A 24,095-nucleotide genomic window follows, 5' to 3' on the forward strand; every position below is an offset into this window, starting at 1 on the left:
CTGAGTTTAAAAGCCTGACTTTCTCTACTGGGCTTCTTTTCAGACTTTGAAAATTGGAGCTAATTTCTGGTTTTCAACAGTAGTGGAAACAAACTAGGAAACTCCATATTAAATTCCCTTCCCCTCAAAGCTAATTTATAGTTTTCCACCATTTTTCGAATTATACCAATTTTCTCTCCTGTCTCTTTGAATGTTGAGCCTCATTATTTATTTGGCAAAGAGAACACATTAATGATGTTTGTGTTAATCTGCTAGAACTGCCATAACAAAGTACCATAGATGGGCTGGTTTAAACCATAGAAACTTATTTTCTCACCCTTCTGGAGGCTGGAAGTCTGAGAGGAAGGTCAACAGGTTTGGTATCTCCTGTGGCCTCTCTCCTTGGCTTGGGATGGCCATCTTCTCACCATGTCTTCAAATGGCCTTTTGTCCCTGTGGGCACACACCTAGTGTCTACCTCTCCTCCTATGAGGAAACCAGTCCTAATGAATTAGGACCCCACCCTTATGACCTCATTTAACCTTAAATACTTCTCTAAAGGTCCTGTCTCCAAATACAGTCACTAAAGCATTAGGACTTCAACATATGAAAATCATTATCTTAATAAGTGTTAGTGGTAATAAAATGCAATGAAGTTATGAAAAGATGTGGGATAAACAAGCAAAGAGAATTCAACTATTTGAAAGTATCCTGCAGGTGTAAATGGCTCACAATAATTTCTAAAAGTGACATTCGTAAAAACATAACATCCAAAACCTGCACACATAATACTCTAAATTCTGTAAATACGTTACTACTAAGAACTTAAAAAACAGAAAGCTTCCAATTGAAATAAACATTAAAAGGTGTTAAAGTGTAGTTTCATAAATGTATTTCAATTCAATACTTAGTACTTTCTACCATAAGCAAGTATGATTATTTGATCTACCTGATTAATCCCTCACAGAGTCATCATCTCCCTAACAAACTGGGATCATTTTGATCCTCGAGATAACCTCAAATACCTACTTTCTCTGCTTCTTTGCTACCCGTTGTCCCCATTACACATTATCCTCAAAAGGCAGTGATCTTCCTTCAGTTCTTTGAATTCCACATGTACCTTTCCAACCCAGAGTATTCCCAAGACTTTTTCTCTCCAATAAAACATATTTTTTCGCAGATATGGAACTGTATCTATATATCCTACTGCTTCTGTTTTTACGGAGAACGCTAACACAGATAATACAAATTCCCAACTATGTAAGTCCCTGCAATCACAAAGTAATCACTTCCCAACATTTGAAAGTGGTTCTTTTGTCCCTTTCCTGTTTGCCCATTTCTGTCCCCCCTCACCTTGAAAGAACCTAATTATAGGAATGAGATCACTAAACAATTTAAACTAACTCCTGAATTATACTCTCCTGAATGCACACCACACCTTGTCTAACCTGTTCATTCTTTTCCTCAATTAAAAAAAGTAAGAATTGTGACTTCCCTGGTGGTCCAGTGGATAAGATTTCGCCTTCCAATGCCGGGAGTGTGGGTTCAATCCCTGGTCAGGTAGCTAATATCCCACATGCCTTGCAGCCAAGAAACCAAAACATAAAGCAGAAGCAATACTGTAACAAATTCAATAAGGACGTCCAAAAATGGTCAACATCAAAAGAATCTTGGGATTCCCTGGTGGCGCAGTAGTTGAGAATCTGCCTGCCAATGCAGGGGACACAGGTTCGAGCCCTGGTCTGGGAAGATCCCACATGCCATGGAGCAACTAGGCCTGTGAGCCACAACTACTGAGCCTGCGCGTCTGGAGCCTGTGCTCAACAAGAGAGGCCACGATAGTGAGAGGCCCGCGCACTGCGATGAAGAGTGGTCCCTGCTTGCCGCAACTGGAGAAAACCTTCGCACAGAAATGAAGACCCAACACAGTCAAAAATAAATAAATAAACCAACGAACCGACAAAAAAAAACTTTAAAAAAACAAAGAATGAAGAATAACCCCAACAGCTCCCTAAGCAATCCTGCAGGCAGACCTCACAGGCAAGACATCCGAAGAGTCAGCCAGTCTGAATGCAATGGAGAATGATGCAGAAACCAACTTCCTGCCTTTACGATTCACTGAGATTCTTCCCCACTTTTTCCCTTTAAAACCTGTCATGTCTGGGAATTCCCTGGTGGTCCCATGATCAAGACTCCACACTTCCATTTCAGGGGGCATGGGTTCATCCCTGGTTAGGGAACTAAAATCCCACATGCTGCGTGGCCAAAAGCAAACAAACAAAAAAAACCTGTCATGGCTGAATGGCTGACCAGAATTTTCAAAGTTGGTCTCGGGACATGAGTCCACCTTCTCTCCAGATTGCCACCTTTTCTGATTAAAACATCTTTCATTTCTACTGACACTTCCGACTCTATTATTGGTTTTCAGCTGTGAGCAGCCAAACCTGAGTTTGGTAACCCAATGAGATAGTTCAAGACTCAGAAGACCATTCTCACACATGTTCCATCTTTAAACAATGCAGCCTTTGTACTATGTACCAAATTAGCATGTTTCCTTGTTCCCTTTTGAGACTGACGGTGTCAAAGAAAAACACAGCTAGATGTTAACTGAAACAATAAAAACAAAAATGGAAAAAAACATTTTATTCAATAAATACTGACAACAGGAAAAAGAGTTGAACTCAATCGTAATTTCTGCAGAGATGATCAGGTGTTTTAAAGGGAGAATGAGGGGAATTCCCTGGGAGCCCAGTGGTTAGTACTCCAGACTTCCACTGCAGGGGGCACAGGTTCAATCGCTGATAAGGGAACTAAGATCCCACAAGCCATGTGGCGCAGCTAGAAAAAAAAACACCTTCAAGATTAAAAAAAATATGTTAAGAAAGTTTTTTTAAAAATAAAGGGAGAATAAGGAAACAGGGAGGATGGGAACTCAGTATTCATGGAACTGAAACACTAAAAACGGCTGGGAAATATAAACGAGATTAGTTCAGCTGTGTTTGATAGCTGGTAATTATGAAAACTAGGATTCTATCCTTCCAAAGAGACTGAGAGACAGAGGCCTAATTGATCCTAATGCTTACATTTCAAAGGATTAGCTCTCAGGTCTTTGAGAAACATATATACAATTATAAGCTCTTCTTAATAAATGCTCAAAAAAAGAGGCTGGGGGCAGGGTGTCATTCATCAAGTATACTTAGAACTAATAGTAAATTCTCCTGGCAGGTTAATCTTATAATGTATGGTACATGTGTGCATTACATTGTGTGTAATAAAAACACTGAAAAAACTCAAGACATGTTCTTCAAGTACTGAAACCAATTATTCCATAAAGCAGTCACTCAAGAACGAGCAAAATGGGTATCTGTTGTTTCACTGTCCTAGTCGTTAAAGAAAAGGAAAATAGCCCAAACTAATCAAAGTATAGGCTTAAGAGGGAATTCCCTGGCAGTCCAGTGGTTAGGACTCGGAGCTTTCACTGCAAGGGTCCAGGTTCAATCCTTGTTTGATGAACTAAGTTCTTGCAAGCTGTGCAACACAGCCAAAGGAAAAAAAAAAAAAAAAAAAGAATAGGCAGAAGATAAAAGGAGACATTTTACCAAAGATAGCAAATATAAATCTGTAAGGACGCTAATCATGAATTCTGAGGAAAATTCAATTCAAACCGTGAGAGAGCATGGCAACCTCATTAAGAGTTAAAATAAAAAACCACTGACCAACTAAGTATTCACTAGGATGTAGAAGAAATGGAACCCTCATACAAGTACTGTTACAAATACAAAAAAAAAAAAACATGGTAAATCAACTATACTCCAATAAAAATTTTTATAAAAAGAAAAAGTACAATGTTTAGATAGCAATTTGTTAGTCTGTTCAAAAGCTAAACATACACCTACTTTGTAACTCAAACACTGCAATCTAAGTTTTGGACCAAAAGATAAAGGAAACAAATTTCCATATTAAGAACTGTACACAGGGCTTCCCTGGTGGTGCAGTGGTTGAGAGTCTGCCTGCCGATCAGGGGACATGGGTTCGTGCCCCAGTCCAGGAAGATCTCACATGCCGCGGAGCGGCTGGGCCCATGAGCCACGGCCGCTAAGCCTGCACGTCCGGTGCCTGTGCTCCACAACGGGAGAGGTCACAACAGTGAGAGGCCTGTGTACCGCAAAAAAAACCCCAAACAGACAAACAAAAACTGTACACAAACACTTGCACTAGTTTATTTTCAACAGTCAAAACCTGGAATTATCCCAAATAGCTATAAACAGGTGAATGGATATATACTGTTATATCTAATGGTAAGAATATTACTCAAAAACACAGAAAAAAAAAAAAGAGCTCCTCATTTAACATCATTGATGAATCTCAAAATAATTACAAAACACAAAACCAGGAGAAAACAAAAGTAAACGTTTTAGGATTTCATCATGTAAATTATAGAAATCGTAAAGATATCTATTACAAGGGAAAATAAATCAATGGTTCTTGGAGGGCTGTGAAGGGCAGGGACAGATTATAAAAGGAAATCAGGCAAATACATGGTGACACATATGGTCATTACCATGACTGTGATGATGTTTTCACAGGTATCATGTGTATGTCAAAACTTATCAAATACTTCACTTTAAAAATGTACAGTTTTCTACATGTATATTACACCTAAATAAAGCTTTAAAAAACACTTCAAGCTAAGAAAATCTGTACGTCCCACTTTTTTGGAAAACAGATTTGGCAACACTATACTAGCTTCACCACCTTTCTAGTCATGCCCTGTGGGTGTCATCTTGCCTCAGTGGCAGCAAATACTGGCGAGTAATAAAGGACATTTCCACTTCAGTCAACAGGAATTCTGGCTGGCTCACAAGAGCCACATCCCTGGACTACTTTTCTTTACCTTTCGTTTCCTGCCTGTGCAACAATGGCCTTGAGGCAAACACTTCAGGTAGGCTACAAAAATCCACAGAACGTTCCAATTATCTCTCTGACAATGACCTCAGCTACACAACATAAACATGCCTGGAGGTCCTGAGATTTGTGTACATGCTGATCCTGCACATTGGTCACTGTCACAAAGACATCTGTGGATGCACTTTTAGAAGAAGCACATTCCAATGAGCTAGCTGCTGTCTCCTCTGCTCCCTACTAACCCAGTTTCTGTATCAGTTCCAGTTTCCCCTGACCCCTAGTCTTACAGTCAGTGACTGTCACCCATGGAATTGTGGACATCAGGGCACATGCTCTTTGCAAAACCAATGGAGGAGAGTCCTCTCAACAGTGCTGACATCTCTCGTGATACGCCCTGGGAAAAAATTCATGCTGCTCCAAGAACTTGAGGTTGTCACATCTCACTCCTCTTCACGGTGATGCCTGAGTCTCCTAAAACTCATAGCATCCAGGCTTCAAATGAGGACCAGAAAGCCCTGCCCTCTCTCCTACGACTTCACCGGCACCAATGCAAATTTGGCCAAAAAGACGGCAAGCCAATTTTTGTCATCATACTATCCTCCCTGAGGCCTATGCCTGTGGAGCCCAAATCTCCTTATAAAAAACCTCCTGCAGTGCACAGAACTTCCAAAATAAAACAGGCCTTAAACAGTAAGCCACCCGTATTATACAAACCAAAACAATGTGTGGCACACAGTTTGGGTTGGTGACTTGCTAGCTGGAAAAACTGATCATGCGAGAACATGTCCCTGAAAAGGGTTGTCCTTCTCTGCACATGGTCAGCTGAATTCTTATGATGTTCTCTGGGCTAACATTCCTTCAGGCTTTTGTACACGTAGTCAGAGAGAGGGGAACACCAACCCCAAAGGGACTGACCTACTCCTAGTTTGCTCCAACATTTGGAAGAACAGAGGTCAGTTTCCCTGAGTGCACTGGGCTGATGACTGATGCACACTGTGTGGACCTGCCAGGCGACACAGGTAAAATAGCCACAGAAACAGACAGTGACATAAATCTGGGAAAAGCCCTGGACAGGTTACAAAGTGCAATACAGCCACAAATGCTTCCCACATAACTTAAACGTAAGGGGTATCTCCCCCTGTGGACAACTGGATGTATGAGATTGAATTCAGATGGGTGGCTCCTCAGTTTCTTCCAGTGTCGTTACCCTGAACAAGAAAATTACACATTTCCTTGCACATTCAAGTCCTTTCTCCAGTGCAAATTCTACCATGTATAATAAGTTGAATTATTTAGGAAAGTTTCTCAAATTCCCTGCACGAATAAGGCTCTGCTGGTGAAATCTCTGATTATAACAAAGGGGGGAACTAGTGGTAAAGGATTTCCAACATTCACCACACATTTAAGGCCTTTCAGCTCTGTGAACACGGATGTTGAAGAAGTGCAGAGCTCTGGGGAAAAGATTTCCCACATTCACTAGCCTCATATGGCCCTGATCCTGTGTGAACTGTGATGATAACGGAAACCAGACCTAGATGAAAAAGATTTCCCACATTCACTGCATATATAAGGCTTCTCTGCAGTGTGACCTCTACAGTGTTCAAGAAGAGAAGAATTTGCTCTAAAGGACTGCCTACATTCCGTGTGCTCATAAGGCCTTTTGCTTGTGTGAATTCTCTGATGTTCATGAAGGATGGAATTACAGGGAAAACATTTCCCACATTCACTGCACCCATAAGGCCTTTCTGCTGTGTGAACTCTCTGATTATTGATGTTGAAACCAGAGAAAAAAGACTTCCCACATTCACGGCGCTGATAAGGCCTATGTCCAGTGTGAACTCTCTGATGTTCAGTAATCACAGAGCTCTTGGAAAAAGACTTCTCATACACACTACACTCATATGGCCTCAATCCTGTGTGAACTCTCTGATGATAACAGAGGCCGGACCTAGATGGAAAAGATTTCCCACATTCACTGCACTCAGTATGAACTCCCTGATGATAACGAAGGTTCCTCCTACTGGTAAAAGATTTCCCACACTCTCTACACTTATAAGGCCTTTCTCCTGTGTGATCTCTCTAAAGATAATAGAGGCCAGGGTGAGAAGTATAAGATTTCCCACATTCACTGCATTCATAAGGCCTTTTTCCACTATGAACATTTCAGTGTTGAGTGAGGTAAGATTGATGACTAAAGGATTTCCAATGCTCACTGCACTCAAAAGGCCTTTCTCCTGTGTGAACTCTCCAGTGTACAATTAGGTAAAATTTTCATCTAAAAGATATCCCACATTGAGTACACTCATAACGCCTTTCTCCAGTGTGAAATGTCCGTTCTTGAACTATGATGGATCTACAGCTAGGAAACTGTGCACATTCACTGCACAGGTAATAATTTTCTCCAATGTGTCTTCTCCAGGGATAAATAAGCACAAAGTTTTGGTTAAAGGATTTCCCACATTTGCTGCACTTGTACTGCATTGTTTCAGTGTGAATTCTTCGATGCAGATTGAGGGTTGAGGTTCGCCTGAAAGATTTGCCAGACTCACCACACACGTGAAGCCTTTCTCCAGTATGCAGTCTCTGGTGCACAACAAATGAGGATTTGTACCTGAATGTCTTCCCACATTCACTGCACACAGAACAGTGTCTTCCAGGGTGGACACCCTAGTCCTGAACAATTGCATGTTTCAGGCTGAAGGCTTTCTTGCATTCTCCCCAGCTGTAATGACTTCTCTGCTTTGTAAAGTTGCCTCATGCTGGGCAATCTTTTTTGGCTTCTCCCTGGTGTGAGTGGTCTGTTGCTGGAGATGTCCCAAGGTGGCCAGAAAGTCTTTCCCAACTTCCTCACAGGTAAAGGTCTTCCTTCACACATGGCATTTGTAGCTCTTCACAAACAAGGCCCTGACCGCAGCATTACTGAAGGATTTCTCTTCCATGTGCTGCTTCTGGTGTTTTTGGAAGTTTGCACTAAAATGAAATCGCTTCAAACATATTCTACACGGGAACACTTTCTGACTGTGTTGTGTTTCTTCATGCTCAGCCAAGTGAAAAATACTTCTCAAGACCAGACTACACGTCTCACTGGAGTGATTCTTCTGGGAAAACGAAGGTGCCTTAGGAGTCCTGGCCAGTGACATGCTTATAGAAATGCTTCGTTGAAAGAGTGCCTCTGCTCCACAGCAGCAACCTAAATGCAAATAAATGGTGGTAAAATACATGCAAATAAACTTTATGTTGACTCTATAGGGAGGGAACAACATCATCATAAATGTAATGTGTCATATCTAGGAATGACTCTACAGGATGCTTTTCCAGAAAGGAGATTTGTAATTCCACTGGGGAAGTAGCTACTGGGCATGACTGTGCCTCTAAGGCAAAAGAATGGTACACTTCAACAGGGGAAAGACATTAGGATAGGGTACAGCACCAACTAGAGAGGCATATTCTAGAACTTGTTCATATGCCAGAGGATTCCTGCAGGACCTATTCTGCTCATGATGTGACGCTGTGTAGAAAGCATATGTCCAAACCCAGAAGAAACCAACTGCAGTAGAATAGCTGCTGTTCAAGGCCAATTTAAGGATGTGTGGACACCTCATAGCACATGCAGACCAAAGTTGCAGAGCAAGAGAGGAGGAGGTATGAGAGAAATGGCTGAGATTTGAAGTCCAGAGACATGGGGCTTATTCCTGGGCTGGAAGTCAGAGTAGATATCACAGTGGAGTAAAACTGACTAGTCAGCACAGGATTAACAGTTGAGAAGGGAAAGCAGACATGGGCTGTGTCACGAGCTACAACCAAAAAAATACTGGGTAAATGAGAAACATTCCTGGTATGATCTGAACACAGTACTGATGTCACACCCTCCAGGTTCACCAGGGCAAGGTACCTGTGAGTTCACCTTGCAGCCTTGGCTATTGAGAATCCCTACAATCTTTGGTGTCCCTAGAGCTGACAGAGCTGCAGAGCCATTACATGGCTGGTCCCTTCTGACAGCCCAAACTGCCACACCCCACCTAGCCAGTGACCTTGTAACCAACCCAAGTTAAGGTCTTTCCCTACCAAAACCAGTCTGAAAATCCGGATGATGTGACTGATCCATCAAATGCATAAACATGAACAAAAGGCTCTAAGAAACATGGAATATCAAGGAAACAAGATATCACCAAAGGAACGTAAGTTTCCAGCAAGTGAATCCAAAGAAATGCATACCTACAAACAACTGGACGAAGATTTTAAAATAAATATTTTAAGGAAGGTCAGCCAGCTCCAGGAGAACACAAACAGTAACTCAATCAAAGTAGGAAAAAAATACACAAACAAATCAACAGGTTCCAAGAATGGGAGTTCCCTAGCAGTCCAGTGGTTAGGGCTTCACACTCCCACTGCAGGGGGCACAGGTTCCATCCCTGGTCAAGGAACTAAGATGCCACATGCCATATGGTACGGCCAAAACAAACAAACAAACAAACAAAAAACCACAAGAAGTTCCAAGATACAAAAAAAAAAAAGAAAAAAAAGAAAAAGGAATTAAATTTTGGAGCTGAAGAACACAATGAATGAAATGAAAAATACAACAGAGACCAGCCAACTTGATCAAGCAGGAGAAAAATCTATGACCTTGAATCAGGTGATTTCAAATCATCCAGCTAGAGGGATAAAAGACTGAAGAAAGCCTATGTAAATTATGGGATGCCATCAATGGAAATAATACTCACATTGTAGAAGTGCCAGAAGGAGAAGTAATGGAGAAAGGAGCAGAAAGCTTATTTAAATAAAAAATGGTGGAAACAATCAACCAAATCAAGACAGAGAGGTGAGGATATGCAGGTACATGATGTACAAAGGTCCCCATCCAGATTCAATCCAACAAGATCTTCACTGAGACAGTAAAATGAAAGTCTGAAAAGACAAAGACCAAGAATTTTGAAAGCAGCAAAAGAAAAGAAACTCATCACATACAAGAGAACCCCTTTAAGGCTATAAGCACATTTCTCAGCAGAACCCATGTAGACCAGGAGAGAGTGGGACATTAAATTCAAAATGCAGAAGGAAAAAAACTGCCAACTAAGGAATACTTTATCTGGCAATGCTGTCCTTCAGAAATGAAGGAGTGATAAAAACTCTCCTACATAAACAAAAGCTGGAAGAGTTCATCACCATTCAACCTGCCTTACCAGAAATGCTAAATGGAGCTTTTCAACCTGAAAGGAAAAGACACTAATTAGCAACAGGAAAATATATGAAAATACGAAGCACAGTGGTAAAGGTTAAGTATATACTCAAATTCAGAATATGTTAACACTGTAATATGGTGGTGTGGTAATCACTTAATTCTAGTATAAGGGATAAAAGACAAAAGTATTAAAAATTACTACACCAACAATTACTTTTAATGACTACAAGTATAAAAACATATAAACTGTCACATCAAAAATATAAATGCAACAGGGGTGAGATACTAAAATGGGACTTTTTTTCCCTTTTATTTTTATCTTTATTGAAGTATAGTTGATTTACAACGTTGTGTTAATTACTGTTGTATAGAAAAGTGATTCAGTTATACATATATATACATTCTTTTTTAAAAATATTCTTTATCATTCTGGTTTATCATAGGATACTGAATATAATTCTCTGTGCTATACAATAAGACCTTGTTTATCCATCCTATATATAAAAGCTTATACCCACTAACCTCCCACTCCATCCCTTCCCCAAACCATCCCTCTTAGCAACCACTAGTCTGTTCTTTATGTCTGTAATTCTGTTGCTGTTTCATAGATAGGCTCATCTGTGTCATATTCTAGATTCCACATATAAGTGATATCATACGGTATTTATCTTTCTCTTTCTGATGTATTTCACTTAGTATGATAATTTCTAGATGCATCCATGTTGCTGCAAATGGCACTATTTCATTCTTTTTATGGCTGAGTAGTATTCCATTCTATATATGGACCACACATCTTCTCTATCCATTCATCTGTTGATGGACATTTTGGTTGTTCCCATGTCTTGGCTATTGTGAATAGTGCTGCTATGAAGATTTGGGTGTGTGTATCTTTTTGAATTATAATTTTTTCTGGACATATGCCCAGGAGTGGGATTGCTTGATCAAATGGTAATTCTAGTTTTAGTTTTCTGAGGAACCTCCATAATATTTTCCACAGTGGCTATACCAACTTACATTCCCACCAACAGTGTAGGAGGATTCTAAAAGGAGACTTTTTGTATAGAACTGACATTAAGTTGTTATCAGCTTAAAATACTGTTATATTTTACACAAACCAGATAGTAAACACAAAGCAATAACCTACAGTAGATACACAAAGATAAAAAGAAAGGAATCAAAGCATACCACTACTGAAAACCATCAAATCACAAAGGAAGAAAGTGAGAAAGAAAAAAAGGAACAAAGGAACTACAAATCAGCTGTACAAAAATTAACAAGATGGCATTACAAAGTCCTTACAAAATTCTCTCCATTCAAAAGACACACAGTGGCTGAGGATAAAGTCTTCAAGAGACTTGCTTCAGCTTTAAGGACACAAATAGGCTGAAAGAGAAGGAACTGAAAAAAAACTCAATACAAATGGAAACGAGAAAACAGTAGCTTATACTTATAATAGCCTACATTTAGGCCAGAAAAATAAACTTTAACTCAAAACCTCTTAGCCAGAAAAATAAACTTTAACTCAAAACCTATCACAAGAGACAAAGAAAGTCATTGAATAATGATAAAGGTGTTGACTCTTCAAGAGGACAGAACATAAACAATATGAATCTAACATCAGAGCACTTAAATGTGTAAGGCAAATATTAAGAAACTGGAAGGTGGAATTCCCTGGTGGTCCACTGGGTAAGACTCTACACTCCCAATGCAGGAGGCCTTGGTTCCACCCCTGGTTGGGGACCTAGATCCTGCATGCACGCCGCAACTAAGAGCCCACATGCTGCAACTAGGAATTCCACATGCAGCAACTAAAAAGATCCCACGTGCCACAACGAAGGTCCTCTGTGCCGCAACGAAGACCCAGCACAGCAAAAAGTAAATAAATAAATATTAAGAAAAAAAGAAAAGAAACTGGTAGGTAGAAAAGACAACAATGAAATAATGTTAGCAGACTCCAATACCCATCTTTTGAGAATGGGTAGATTAACCAAACAGAAAATCAATAAGGAAATACTTAATGAAACGTTAGCTCAAACATTGACCAAATATTGAATGGAACTTTAGACCACCTCAACCTAACATACACAGAACATTCCATTCAACTACAGTACAATACATTCTTCTCAAGTGGACACAGAACACTCTCTAAAAGACATCATATGTTAGGTCACAAAACAAGTCTTCACACCTTTAGGAAGAATGAAATCATATCAAGAGTCTTTTTCAGCCATAAGAGTTGGAAACTAAAAATCAATAACATATTTGCGAACACTGGAAAGTTCAAAAATATATGGACATTAAATAACACATTCCTGAACAACAAATGTGTTCAAGAAAAAAAATCAGAAGGAAAAATAAAATTATCTTGAGATGAAGTAAAATGGAATCAAAACATGCCATGAGTTGTAGCAAAAGAATTTTTAAAAGTAAAGCTGATAGCAATAAATGCCTACATTAAGGAAAAAGGCTCAAATAAACAACCTAACTTTACACCACAAGGAACTAGGAAAAAAACAACTAAGCCCAATTCTAGAAGGAAGGAAATAACAAAGATCAGACCAGAAAGAAATAAAATACAGACTAAAAAGAATAGGAACATCAACAAAGCTAAGAGCTGGTTTTTGAAAAGAACCAAAATTGACAAAACTTTAGCTACACTAAATTAGAAAAGAGAAGATTCAAATAAATGAAATCAAAAATGAAGGAGCAGCTAGTACAACTGATACTACAGATACACAAATATCAGAAACAATGAACAATTAAATGCCAACAAACTGGATAAACAAGAAGAAATGGATAAGTTATTTGAAACAAATTACCAACATTAAATCATGAAGGAAAAAATATGAGTAGGTCAGTAACAATTAAGGAAACTGAATCATTAATTAAAAATCTCCCCAAAAGCTAAGCAACAAGGATATATTTTACAGCACAGGGAAATACAGCCAATTTTTTATAATAACTTAAAATTGAGTATAATTTATAAAAAAAATTTTTTTTGGTTGTGCTGCACAGCACATGTGATCTTAGTTTGCAGACCAGGGATCAAACCCATCCCCCTGCAGTGGAAGCACAGAGTTCTAACCACTGGACCATCATAGAATTCCCCAATTTATAAAAATACTGAATCGCTATGTCTTACTCTGACACGAATACTGTAAATAAACTATACTTCAATTTTTAAAAATTAGTTAATTAATAATAACAAACTGTCCCAACAAAGAAAAGCACAGGACCAGACAGATTCACTGGTGATTTCTTCCAGTGATTTTAAGAATTAATGTCAATCCTTCCTCAACTCTTCCAAAACGCTGAAGGAACATTTCCAAACTCATTTTCTCAGGCTAAGGCTAGAAATATACCTTGATACCAAAGCATGTTATGGAAACTGTAAGAAAAAAAAATTACAGGCCAACATCCTTGATGAACATAGAAGGAAAAACTTCCCAACAGAAAACTAGCAAACTAAACTCAACATCATATTCAAGAATCTTTGCGGCGAGCCGCTTCTGACCAGCAGAATGACGAATCACCACACGCTAGATTCTTCTCGCATCACACTTTATTGGAGTACAGCTTGGTTTCAGGCGGATGGAAGGAAGACCCCGTACGCTCGAGCCTGTCTGCTTATATAAGGGCTTAAGGACTCGTGTAAGTCCCTGATTCGTCCGTATGGTTATCGCATTTCGCAAGCCGGACTTTGGATAGGCCACTGCTTCAAAACCTGATTAGCATATTAGGTGCATGCGCCCTAGCGGCATGCCTAGCGCATGCGCAATGGCTATCCAGCCGCACCCTACAAATCTTACATTATCATCAAGTGTGGCTTATCCACAGGAAACAAGGATAGTTCCTCATTTGAAAATCAATAAACATGACACACCATATTAAGAGAATGAAGGATAAAAATCATACGATCATCTCAATAAATGAAGAAAAACCACTTAACAAAATTGAGCATACTTTCCTATTAAAAATTCTAAACAAATTAAGTGTACAAGGAATATAATTCAATATGATAAACCCATAAACAATAAGCCCATGCTAACATCATACTCAGAGTTTAAAACCTAAAAGCTTTTCCTTTAAAACCAGGAACAAGACAAAGATGCCCACTGTCCTCATTGCTATTCAATATTGCTCTGGAAGGCTTACCCAGAACACTTGGTCAAGAGAAAAAAGTAATAATAATAAAATCATAAAAAAAGTAAAACTGCTGCAGAAGGCATGATCTTATATGTAGAGGATCCTAAAGACTACCCCCGAAAACTTACAACTATTAAACAAATTCAGTAAAGTTGCAGGATACAAAATCAATACGCAAAAATCAGTTGCATTTTTGTAAACAATGAAATATCAGAATAATAAATTAGGAAATCAATCATATTTACAAAATCAAAAACAATAAAATACATATGAATAAATTTAACCAAGGAAGTAAAAGCTCTGAACTCTGAAAACTATAAGACACTGATAAAACAGACACAAATAAATGAAAAGATATCCCACATCCTTGTATTGGAAGAATTAATAATGTTACAGTGTCCACATCACCAAATGCAATATACAGATTCAATGCAATTCTTATCAAAATTACAATGAGATTTTTCACAGAATTAGAGAATGAATCCTAAAGTTCATATGGAGCCACAAATGACCTCAAAGAGCCAAAGCAATCTTTTTTTTTTTAATGTATTTAGTTTTGGGGCTGTGTTGGGTCTTTGTTGCTGTGTGTGTGGGCTTTCTCTAGTTGCAGTGCATGGGGCTTCTCATTGTAATGGCTTCTCTTGTTGCAAATCACGGGCTCTAGGCGCGTGGGATTCAGTACTTGTGGCAATGTGGGCTCAGTAGTTGTGGCTTGCGGGTTCTAGAGTGCAGGCTCAGTAGTTGTGGGGCAGGGGCTTAGTTGCTTCGTGGCACGTGGGATCTTCCCGGACCAGGGATCAAACCCGTGTCTCTTGCATTGGCAGGCAGATTCTTAACCACTGTGCCACCAGGGAAGACCCCAGGGATGATATTTTAAACACATAGCATACTCATAGAAAAAGAATAATCTGATTAAAATATGGGCAGAGGATCTGATTAGACATTATTCCAAAGATGATATACAAATGGCTAACAAGTATAAGAAAAATTGTTCTTCATCACTAATCATCACAGAAATGTAAATCCAAACCACAATGAGATATTACTACATAACTGTTAGGATGGCTATCATCAAGAAGACAAATGTTGGTAAAGGTACAGAAATAAGGGAACCCTTGTACACTTGTTGGCAAGATAATCTGGTAGAGGTGTTATGAATAAACAGTATGGAAGTTCCTCAAAAATTCAAAACAGAACTATCATACAATCCAGCAATCCCACTGCTTGGAATATAGCCAAAAGAAATGAAATCCAATGGGGAAAATACAACCTGCACTCTCATGTTTGCAGCAGCATTATGAATAATACACAAGACGTGGAAACAACCTAAGTGTCCATCCACGTAGGAATGGATAAGGTGTGATATACTCACACATACACATGCACGCCTTGAATATTATTTAGCCTTAAAAACAAAGGAAGTCCTGCCATGTGGGACAACATGGATGAACCAGACGGATACTACGCCAAATAATGTATGATATCACTTATATGTAGAGTTTAAAACAAACAAAAAACATTGAACTCATAGAAACAGAGTAGAAGGCCAGGGGCTGTGGGATGGGAGACATGGAAAGTTGTTGCTTGAAAAGCACAAACCTTCAGTTACAAGATGGTACAGATCATTAAACGCACTGCAGGACTACAGACCTCAAATTCTTCCCTGTGAGGATCCGGTACAGCAAATATTGGGGTTGCAGGGGAGTGAAGAATGGAGTGCGAACAACCCAGGCATACCTACCACAGCAACTACCCAGAAAGCTGGGGAAACAAGCAGTGCCTGATGTCCATGTGTCACAAGGACAGAGCACCCCCACAGAAAAGGGGTTGAGCCAGAATACAGAGCTCACTCCAGGTCACTGGGAAGGCTGTGAGAGTCTTACCCAGTGAGGATATGAGTGCAAAGTTTTCCAGCATCACATCGTGGTACAAGTGCCCTGAACCTCAACAAGGAGCTTCCATTCCTCCCACGAGGTACAGGGCAATGGCCTCAAAGGTCATACTGTCCTGTCAACATGGGGACAGATGAAAGAACGAACACTCTGAGAACCCACAGTCCATCACCAGACACATCTACCCTACTATCATCCTCTTCCCAAGCTCCCCACCACAGAGGAGATACCAGGACCCGGTGCCACTCCGCTCACTCTCTCCTCAGGTCCCATTAATCACTGTTCAGCCCTCAGCATTAACAGACAGGGGGACATATAGTTGCCACATAAGCTCTGGGCCTGGCGAGCAGAGCCCCATCCCTCCTGCCAATCAATACCCCTGAGGTCTCCCAGACTGTACGTACAAGACACGGTCAAACCTGGGCTCATGCTTCACCATTAAGTCCCCAATACCAGGGCTGTAGGGCCATAAGCTCACATTACCTATGTATGTGCATATCATTCTGCAGACTCTCACTCTCTAACATCATCATTCTCCCGGTTTACACTCCCACAGTTCTGCCTACCTTCCTGCTCTACAATACAGGTATCTCCCTGGACTTAACCATATACCTGGCCCATAGTTTCCTTCCAGAGACTGCTTGACACTCAAAAACTATTCAGCACAATCCCAGACCTCTGATGAATCCCAATACCAGGGAAAGCCCCTCATGGTGCTTTGAAGGGCTCTCCACCTGCTTCTGATCCTTGCTTCAATATTAGCCACTCAGAACCACATGTGAATTACAGACACCCATGACATTCTTCTACTTCTGTGATGCACTGTCTGATTGCCTGTCCCCTCAACAAGTCACAACCCTCCTCTCTCTACTCAAACTTCCTCACAAGCCAGCCCATACAATCTCCCTGCCAGGCATAAAGACTTTCACAAATGACTCCGTTTACCCTGGATCTTATCCACCAGCAAGACTAAAACACTCTAGACCCCAACAAGGCTCACTACACGATTCTGGAGAATATGGACAGTAGTGAACTAGCAGGAGCCCTGGCCTCAGTGTCAAATTGTCTCAATTATTTCTCTGCCTCCCAAACCACGTATTTTGCACCCATTCATCCCATGGAAGCCTTGGCCACCTGCCAGATCATCTTCTCTCCCAGACCATCCAGAGCCATTCTCTCTCTCACCTGTGTTTGTTATACTCAGGAACCTCAACCAGGTGCTAAGCAAGAGAACCACTCCTCGGCATGCACCCTAGTCCTTCTGACCCACTGATAGCATTACCACTCTAACCTGCATTCCACTTTCGAAATGTCATCCACAGCTTCACTCTGGTCCTTACAATAGCTACCACTTTTGGAAATCTCCATCCTGATCCCCTCCCCAAATTTCAGAAATGTGCGTCCAGCTGCCCATTTGATGCCTCCACTCACTGTTCTCTGAAACATCTCAGACCCTTATCAGGACCAAAACAAAACTTCTGATTTTCCCAAGAAAAATAAACCTACTGACAACTGCCACATCCGATTTGATGAAGGATCCATCCCTTCAGCTGCTAGGACTAAAAATCTTGGAGTAATTTCTAACCTCTACCTTACCTAACAACATCTAAAAATCTTCTTGGCTCTTCTTTAAAAATGTACCTAGAGGGACTTCCCTGGTGGCACAGTGGTTAAGAATCCGCCTGCCAATGCAGGGAACACGGATTTGAACCCAGGTCCGGGAAAACAACTAAGCCCATATGCCACAAATACTGAATCTGCACTCTAAAGCCGGCAAGCCACGTAAATTGAGCCCGTGCACTACAACTACTGAGCTCGCACTCTGCAACTACCGAAGCCCAAGCGCCTAGAGCCCGTTCTCCGCAACAAGAGAAGCCACCGCAATGAGAAGCCCATGCTCCTCAAAGAAGAGTAGCCCCCGCCTGCCACAACTAGAGAAAGCCCGCGTGCAACAATGAAGACCCAACACAGCCAAAAATAAATGAATGAATGAATGAATGTATCTAGAATCCAAACTTGTCTCCCACCTTCATGGCCAAAACTCTGGGGCTTCACCACTGGTCTGGATTACAGACCTGGGCTCTTCCTGGGCTCCCTGACGCCCTCCTTAACTCCACAGTCTTTTCTCTCCAGCCAGATGCAGCCTATTAAAACCTGGCTAATACCACTTACTTCCCCTTATCCAAACCTCTCATTACCTTCATAAATGATGTTGAAGTTCTTAGCCAGATCACAGGCCTGATTATTGATCCCCTGCTCTTTGTTCTTTTTTTAAAAAATAAATTTATTTTTGGCTGCGTTGGGTCTTTGTTGCTGGGCTTGGGCTTTCTCTTGTTGCAGCGAGTGGGGGCTACTCTCCGTTGTGGTGCCTGGACTTTTCTCATTGCAGTGGCTTCCCTTGTTGCAGAGAACGGGCTCTAGGCGCGCAGGCTTCAGTAGTTGTGGCACGCAGGCTGTAGAGTGCAGGCTCAGTAGTTTTGTCACATGGGCTTAGTTGGGCATGTGGGATCTTCCCGGACCAGGGCTCGAACCCAAGTCCCCTGCACTGGCAGGAGGATCCTTAACCACTGAACCACCAGGGAAGCCCTTGCTCTTTGTTCTTAACTAAAAGAATGAAGACCTGCTGTACCCTGTTTCCAGCTCAGTCACACCTCCAAGTACTTGCACATGCTGGTATCCATTCCTGAGAAAACCTTCCATACCACTTTATACTGGTTGTCAGGAATGGGAACTCCTGTATGTTATCCTTGTCCTGCACTCAGGACCCAGGGCTTGGGGATATCCTCAGGGCCCCCCTATCCAAGAGCTGAGACTGTATCTAGGGAAGAGCCTCAAGACAAAATACCCAGATAACCTATAGATGGTGTCAATACCAGTGAGGGACTGGGACACCCTCTCCTGCCTTGTGTAGGATCCCTAAGTGCTTTTTTTAAAAAAATATCTTTATTGGAGTACAATTTCTTTACAATGGTGTTAGTTTCTGCTCTATAACAAAGTCAATCACCTATACATATACATATATCCCCGTATCTCCTCCCTCTTGTGTCTCCCTCCCACCCTCCCCCTAAGTGCTTTTTTTAAAAAAATATCTTTATTGGAGTACAATTTCTTTACAATGGTGTTAGTTTCTGCTCTATAACAAAGTCAATCACCTATACATATACATATATCCCCGTATCTCCTCCCTCTTGTGTCTCCCTCCCACCCTCCCCCTAAGTGCTTTTTCAACCTTCGGAAGCTGTGGGAAGAGGAAAGCAACCATGGCTGGGCTCCATGTGAGCAGGACTCCCCTGTATCCACACCTGGCCCTGGAACCTGGACCTGGGATTAACTTACTAACGTCTGTGTTTCAATCTTAGAGCTGACTCTTACCAGATCTCTGACTTTGGACAAAGGCTCTACTTCTCTTTGCCTCAACGTCTTCATCAACCACATTCCAGTCTGTTCCTACCGTTTTTTTTTTTTTTTTTTTGGCCTTGCCCCACAGCATGTGGGATCTTCGTGCCCCGACCAGGAATCACACCAACGCCCCTGCATTGGGAGCCCACAGTCTTAACCACTGGACCACCAGGAAAGTCCGTGATAACTTTTAAAACCCTAACACATAATATGTCTCTTTTCTATCCACTACCCTCCGTGGCCTCCAGGTCCCTCAGAAAAAGGAACCACCTCTCTGCCGAACCAGACGTCACTCTACCACACCCTCTGTTCCCTGCAAGCGGAAGGCTCATCCTAGGTTTACCGAATCCTCCCGCCTCAGTCCGACCTCCAAGACTTTGCACCCGCCGTTCCCTCCGCCTGGCACGCTCTCCCACGCGGCATCACACTGTCGGAAACAGAGTCCCAACGACGACCGCCTTACCGTCCTAGACACAGCGGCCTGGCCTGCAGGCACGTGAGCAAGGCGCCCCGCACTCGGGGCTTTAGTGTCTGATGGGGTGAGGGCGGTGAGGGCCCGGAGGACGAGCGTTTACCTGAGGCGGGTCCCTCAACGCCGGCGCCGCCATCGGACTCTGTGGAGGCAGCGGGGCGGGGACAGGCGGGACGCGGGCACTTCGGACCCTCTCCTGGGCCTGCGCGGGGCACCCCGGGCGGCGTCCCCGAACTTCAGACCCGCCTCTGTGCCACGGGGACAGCGCCTCCTCGTTATCCTGGTCCCGACCCAGCGGCCCAGAGTCAAAACAGACCCCGACAATTAAAATGGCCGTCGCTAGGAAGAGGCCGGAAGTCCCGCCCAGAGCCGAGGAATTTTCCCGGAAATGCCATTATCCTGAACTATCAGTGGCTCAACCTGCTGCAATTTCTTCTGGATAATATAGTTCCTAGAGCCCTAGAGGCCGCAGCGAAGGATACTCTCATTCCTGACCAACTAGAACCTGTCACACGCGGATCCAGGAAGGATGCTGTGAGGGGGTCCTCCGGCCTCAAGAAAGGCAGGGCTTTGCTCGTTAACTGCAGCAAAAAGACATAATTTTAGACTTCGTGAATCTCAGCTGCCAAAGGATTAAAATATCATTTAAGGGAATTCTCTGGTGCTCCAGTGGTTAGGACTCAGCGCCAACACTGCAGGGGACGCTGGTTTGATCCCTGATCGGGATATTAAGATTCCGCAAGGCGCGCAACGTGGAAAAAAAAAAATCATTTGAGATGCTCTCAGATCTACTGTTCTAAATGGCCATTTTACTATAGAGTCATTCAGACATAAAATGATTCAGTGCATAGCTGGATATATTATATACTTGTCATTCAAATGCATGTAGCCTGAAGCTAACCATTGGAAGTGTGTGTGTGCATTTAGTTGTATTATGATTGGCTATGAGCAAAACAGTCCGTACAGAACCATGACTGGGAAGAAAGAAGACGGATATTCTGAGGGTAGTCACATTCCAGTACCCTCCCCAGCTCTGACAACCACTCAATTTGATCTTTTAGTTTACCTGACAGAGTCAGACATTTTATGCAGCTGCTTTATATTTTATCTCCATAAACCCTCAGATTGATTTCCACTCCTTTAGAATGTACAAACTTATAGTCATTTGCATGCCAAAATGATGAGATGTAAAAGCTTATTTAACTCCCAACTCTCATATTATTCTTGGAATATGACTTCATATTTATACAATTTCATACACTCTGTAAATATTTATTGGGAATAAGTTCATGCAATAAGCTGTATTGAGGCTGTGTCCTTCCCATGCCTCCATTTACAGAATCTTTATAATCAGGTCAAGGGTGTGTTTCAGTAAACCACAAAGACTTGAATATTTTCCAATTAGCTAAATGGATCACCAACTAACATTTGCCTCCAATATAAAATTATACCTTTGCCCAGTGATAGCTAATGAATACTGTTAAACAATGAAGCCACAACAGATAAAACAGTTTAGTTTAACCACACTGATGCCACCACCTCACACACACACAACCTTCACAAAGTGAGCACTCCCCAACTTGCTCTAACTTTGTCTTTCTCAGTTATTTCATTTCTTCACATGCCTATCCCTCTATTCATTTCTTACTGCCCCTGAAACAAATTAGTACAAATGTAGAACCTGAAAACAGTACAGATGTATTATTGCACAGTTTCTGTAGACAACATATAGTTTGGTCTTGCTATTTTTTTTTTTTTTTTGGCGGGTCACAGGCGTCTCACTGCCGTGGCCTCTCCCGTTGCGGAGCACAGGCTCCGGACGCGCAGGCTCAGCGGCCATGGCTCACGGGCCCAGCCGCTCCGCAGCATGTGGGATCTTCCCGGACCGGAAGCTCGTGGGCCTAGCTGCTCCACGGCATGTGGGATCTTCCCGGACCGGGGCACGAACCCATGTCCCCTGCATCGGCAGGCGGGCTCTCAACCACTGCGCCACCAGGGAAGCCCTGGTCTTGCTTTTTAATCCACCCTGAAAATCTTTTAATTAGTGCATTTAGACCATTCCCATCAAAGTGATTATTGATGCAGTTGGATTAATATTTACCATATTTGTTATTTCTTTTTTTAAATTCTTATTTATTTATTTTTGGCTGCGTTGGGTCTTCGTTGCTGTGCACGGGCTTAGTTGCTCCACAGCATGTGGGATCTTACTGGACCAGGAATAATTCCTGGGGGTGGAATCCTCATGAATGGTGCCTTTATAAAAGAGGCTACAGAGAGATCCCTAGCTCCTGCTACCATGTGAGCACACAGCAAGGAGGTGTCAGCTATGAACGAGGAAGCAGGACCTCACCACAGAATCGTCCATGCTGTCACCTTGATCTTGACTTCCCAAGCCTCCAAAAGTGTGAGAAATAAATGTTTATTTTTTTAATGAACTACCCAGTTTGTGGTATTTCATTATAACAACCAGAATGGACTAATGTTGCAGATTTAATGGCAACAAATTCCCTATTTTTGTTTATTTGAGAAAGGCTTTGTTTACCCTGCACTATCAAAGGATAATTTTGCCAGGAACAAAACTCTAGGTTGATGGTTTTTTTCTTTTTCAATACTTCAATTATTTCACTTCAATCTCTTTTTGCCTACACAGTTTCTAAGAAGATGAATTTAATTCTTATCTTTGTTCTGCTATAGGTAAGGGATCTCCCTCATCCCCCTGCCCTGACTTCTTTCAGGATTTATCTTTGATCTTCTATAATTTGAAAATGATATCACACGTAGAATTTTAGCATTTATCCTCTTTAGTGTGCTCTGAACTTCCTGGTTCTGTGGTTCCTTGTCTGACACTAATTTCTCCCCTAACAATATATCTTGGATAATCCAACCAAGTGTGAATGTGAGTCCCTAGTTGGCTCCAGAGACCAAATATGAGATTTTAAAATAAATTTATTTATTTACAGCTGCGTTGAGTCTTTGCTGCATACGGGCTTTCTCTAGTTGCAGCGAGCAGGGGCTACTCTTCGTTGTGGTGCACGGGTTTCTCATTGCGGTGGCTTCTCGTGGAGCATGGGCTCTAGGCGTGCAGGCTTCAGTAGTTGTGGCATGCAGGCTCAGTAGTTGTGGCTTGCAGGCTCTAGAGCACAGGCTCAGTAGAGCTTAGTTTCTCAACGGGCTTAATTGCTCCACGGCTGTGGTATCTTCCCAGACTAGGGCTCAAACCCGTGTCCCCTGCATTGGCAGGTGGATTCTTAACCACCGCACCATCAGGGAAGTCCCCAAATATGAGATTTTTGACTCAAAGACTGAGTCCTGCTTTTCCACCTCAGAGTCAGAATCCCAACTTTTGCATGCTGTCACCAAGGTGTGCCCAAGCTGTGGATATGGACGGCTAAGTGTCCCTACCAGATGCACGAGCGGTGGGCGGTGGGGTGCTCCTGGGCAGGGTGGGGAGCCTGTGGATCTCCATGAACTCTGCTGCATCCCTCAGGGGACTCCAGGGGCAGATCTACCAGAACTCTGGGCAGGACACTGCCTTAGGCGATTAGCTTCTAGAGGGAGAAGCAGGAATTAAGCCCAGTGGGTCCTTCCTGAGTCTCCACATGGGGCAAATATTAGGTGTCTCCTTTGGTCCCTGCACTGTCCCAGCCTTCCCACCCAGCATTGTGGGTCTGGTTCTCCCTGCTGTGGTCCTCCATCACCACCACACCTGTACTCCTCCTCCCTCTCTAAAGAGATGCAACCTCAGATCACAGGTGTCCCCGCTGACTTGACACATGTGCATCTTGGAGGAAAAGATGTAACCAGGTCCTTCTTAAGGTGTAGAGCAGAGAAAGCATGCCCTAGACCCCTGCCCTGCACACTCCCAGGCCCAGTATTTATGAAACACTGCCTAAACCGTGAAGGTAGGCAGTGGCCCTGCATCTAGAATGTGGTCCTGGGGTGCAGGTGTCTGAAATAGTATCCAAGTAGGTGGTGAGACCCATAGAAGGTAAACACAGTTGGAAATAAACAGTCAACAATTACAGAAAGGTAGAGATGAAAAGAACTTTGGCGAGTTCAGAGGGTGAGAATCCCTTGCAAGGTAACCGGTGGGGTCAGAGAAGGCAACTCAGGATAGTGTGAC

General features: G+C 42.2%; 1 protein-coding gene across 1 annotated transcript in view; it reads right to left on the reverse strand.

Annotated features, from left to right (window-relative positions):
• Positions 1-4,160: 4,160 nt before the first annotated feature.
• The window catches only part of LOC112397971 (zinc finger protein 256-like), a 34,778-nt gene continuing 14,843 nt past the window's right edge, over positions 4,161-24,095 (reverse strand). The window contains 1 exon segment of the mRNA XM_024742321.1: positions 4,161-7,503. Coding sequence (XP_024598089.1) covers positions 6,367-7,503 — 1,137 coding nt within the window. The 3' untranslated portion in view covers positions 4,161-6,366.

The sequence above is a fragment of the Neophocaena asiaeorientalis genome, unplaced genomic scaffold, assembly GCF_003031525.2.
Source record: "Neophocaena asiaeorientalis asiaeorientalis breed wild unplaced genomic scaffold, Neophocaena_asiaeorientalis_V1.1 scaffold582, whole genome shotgun sequence".
Lineage (NCBI taxonomy): Eukaryota > Metazoa > Chordata > Mammalia > Artiodactyla > Phocoenidae > Neophocaena > Neophocaena asiaeorientalis.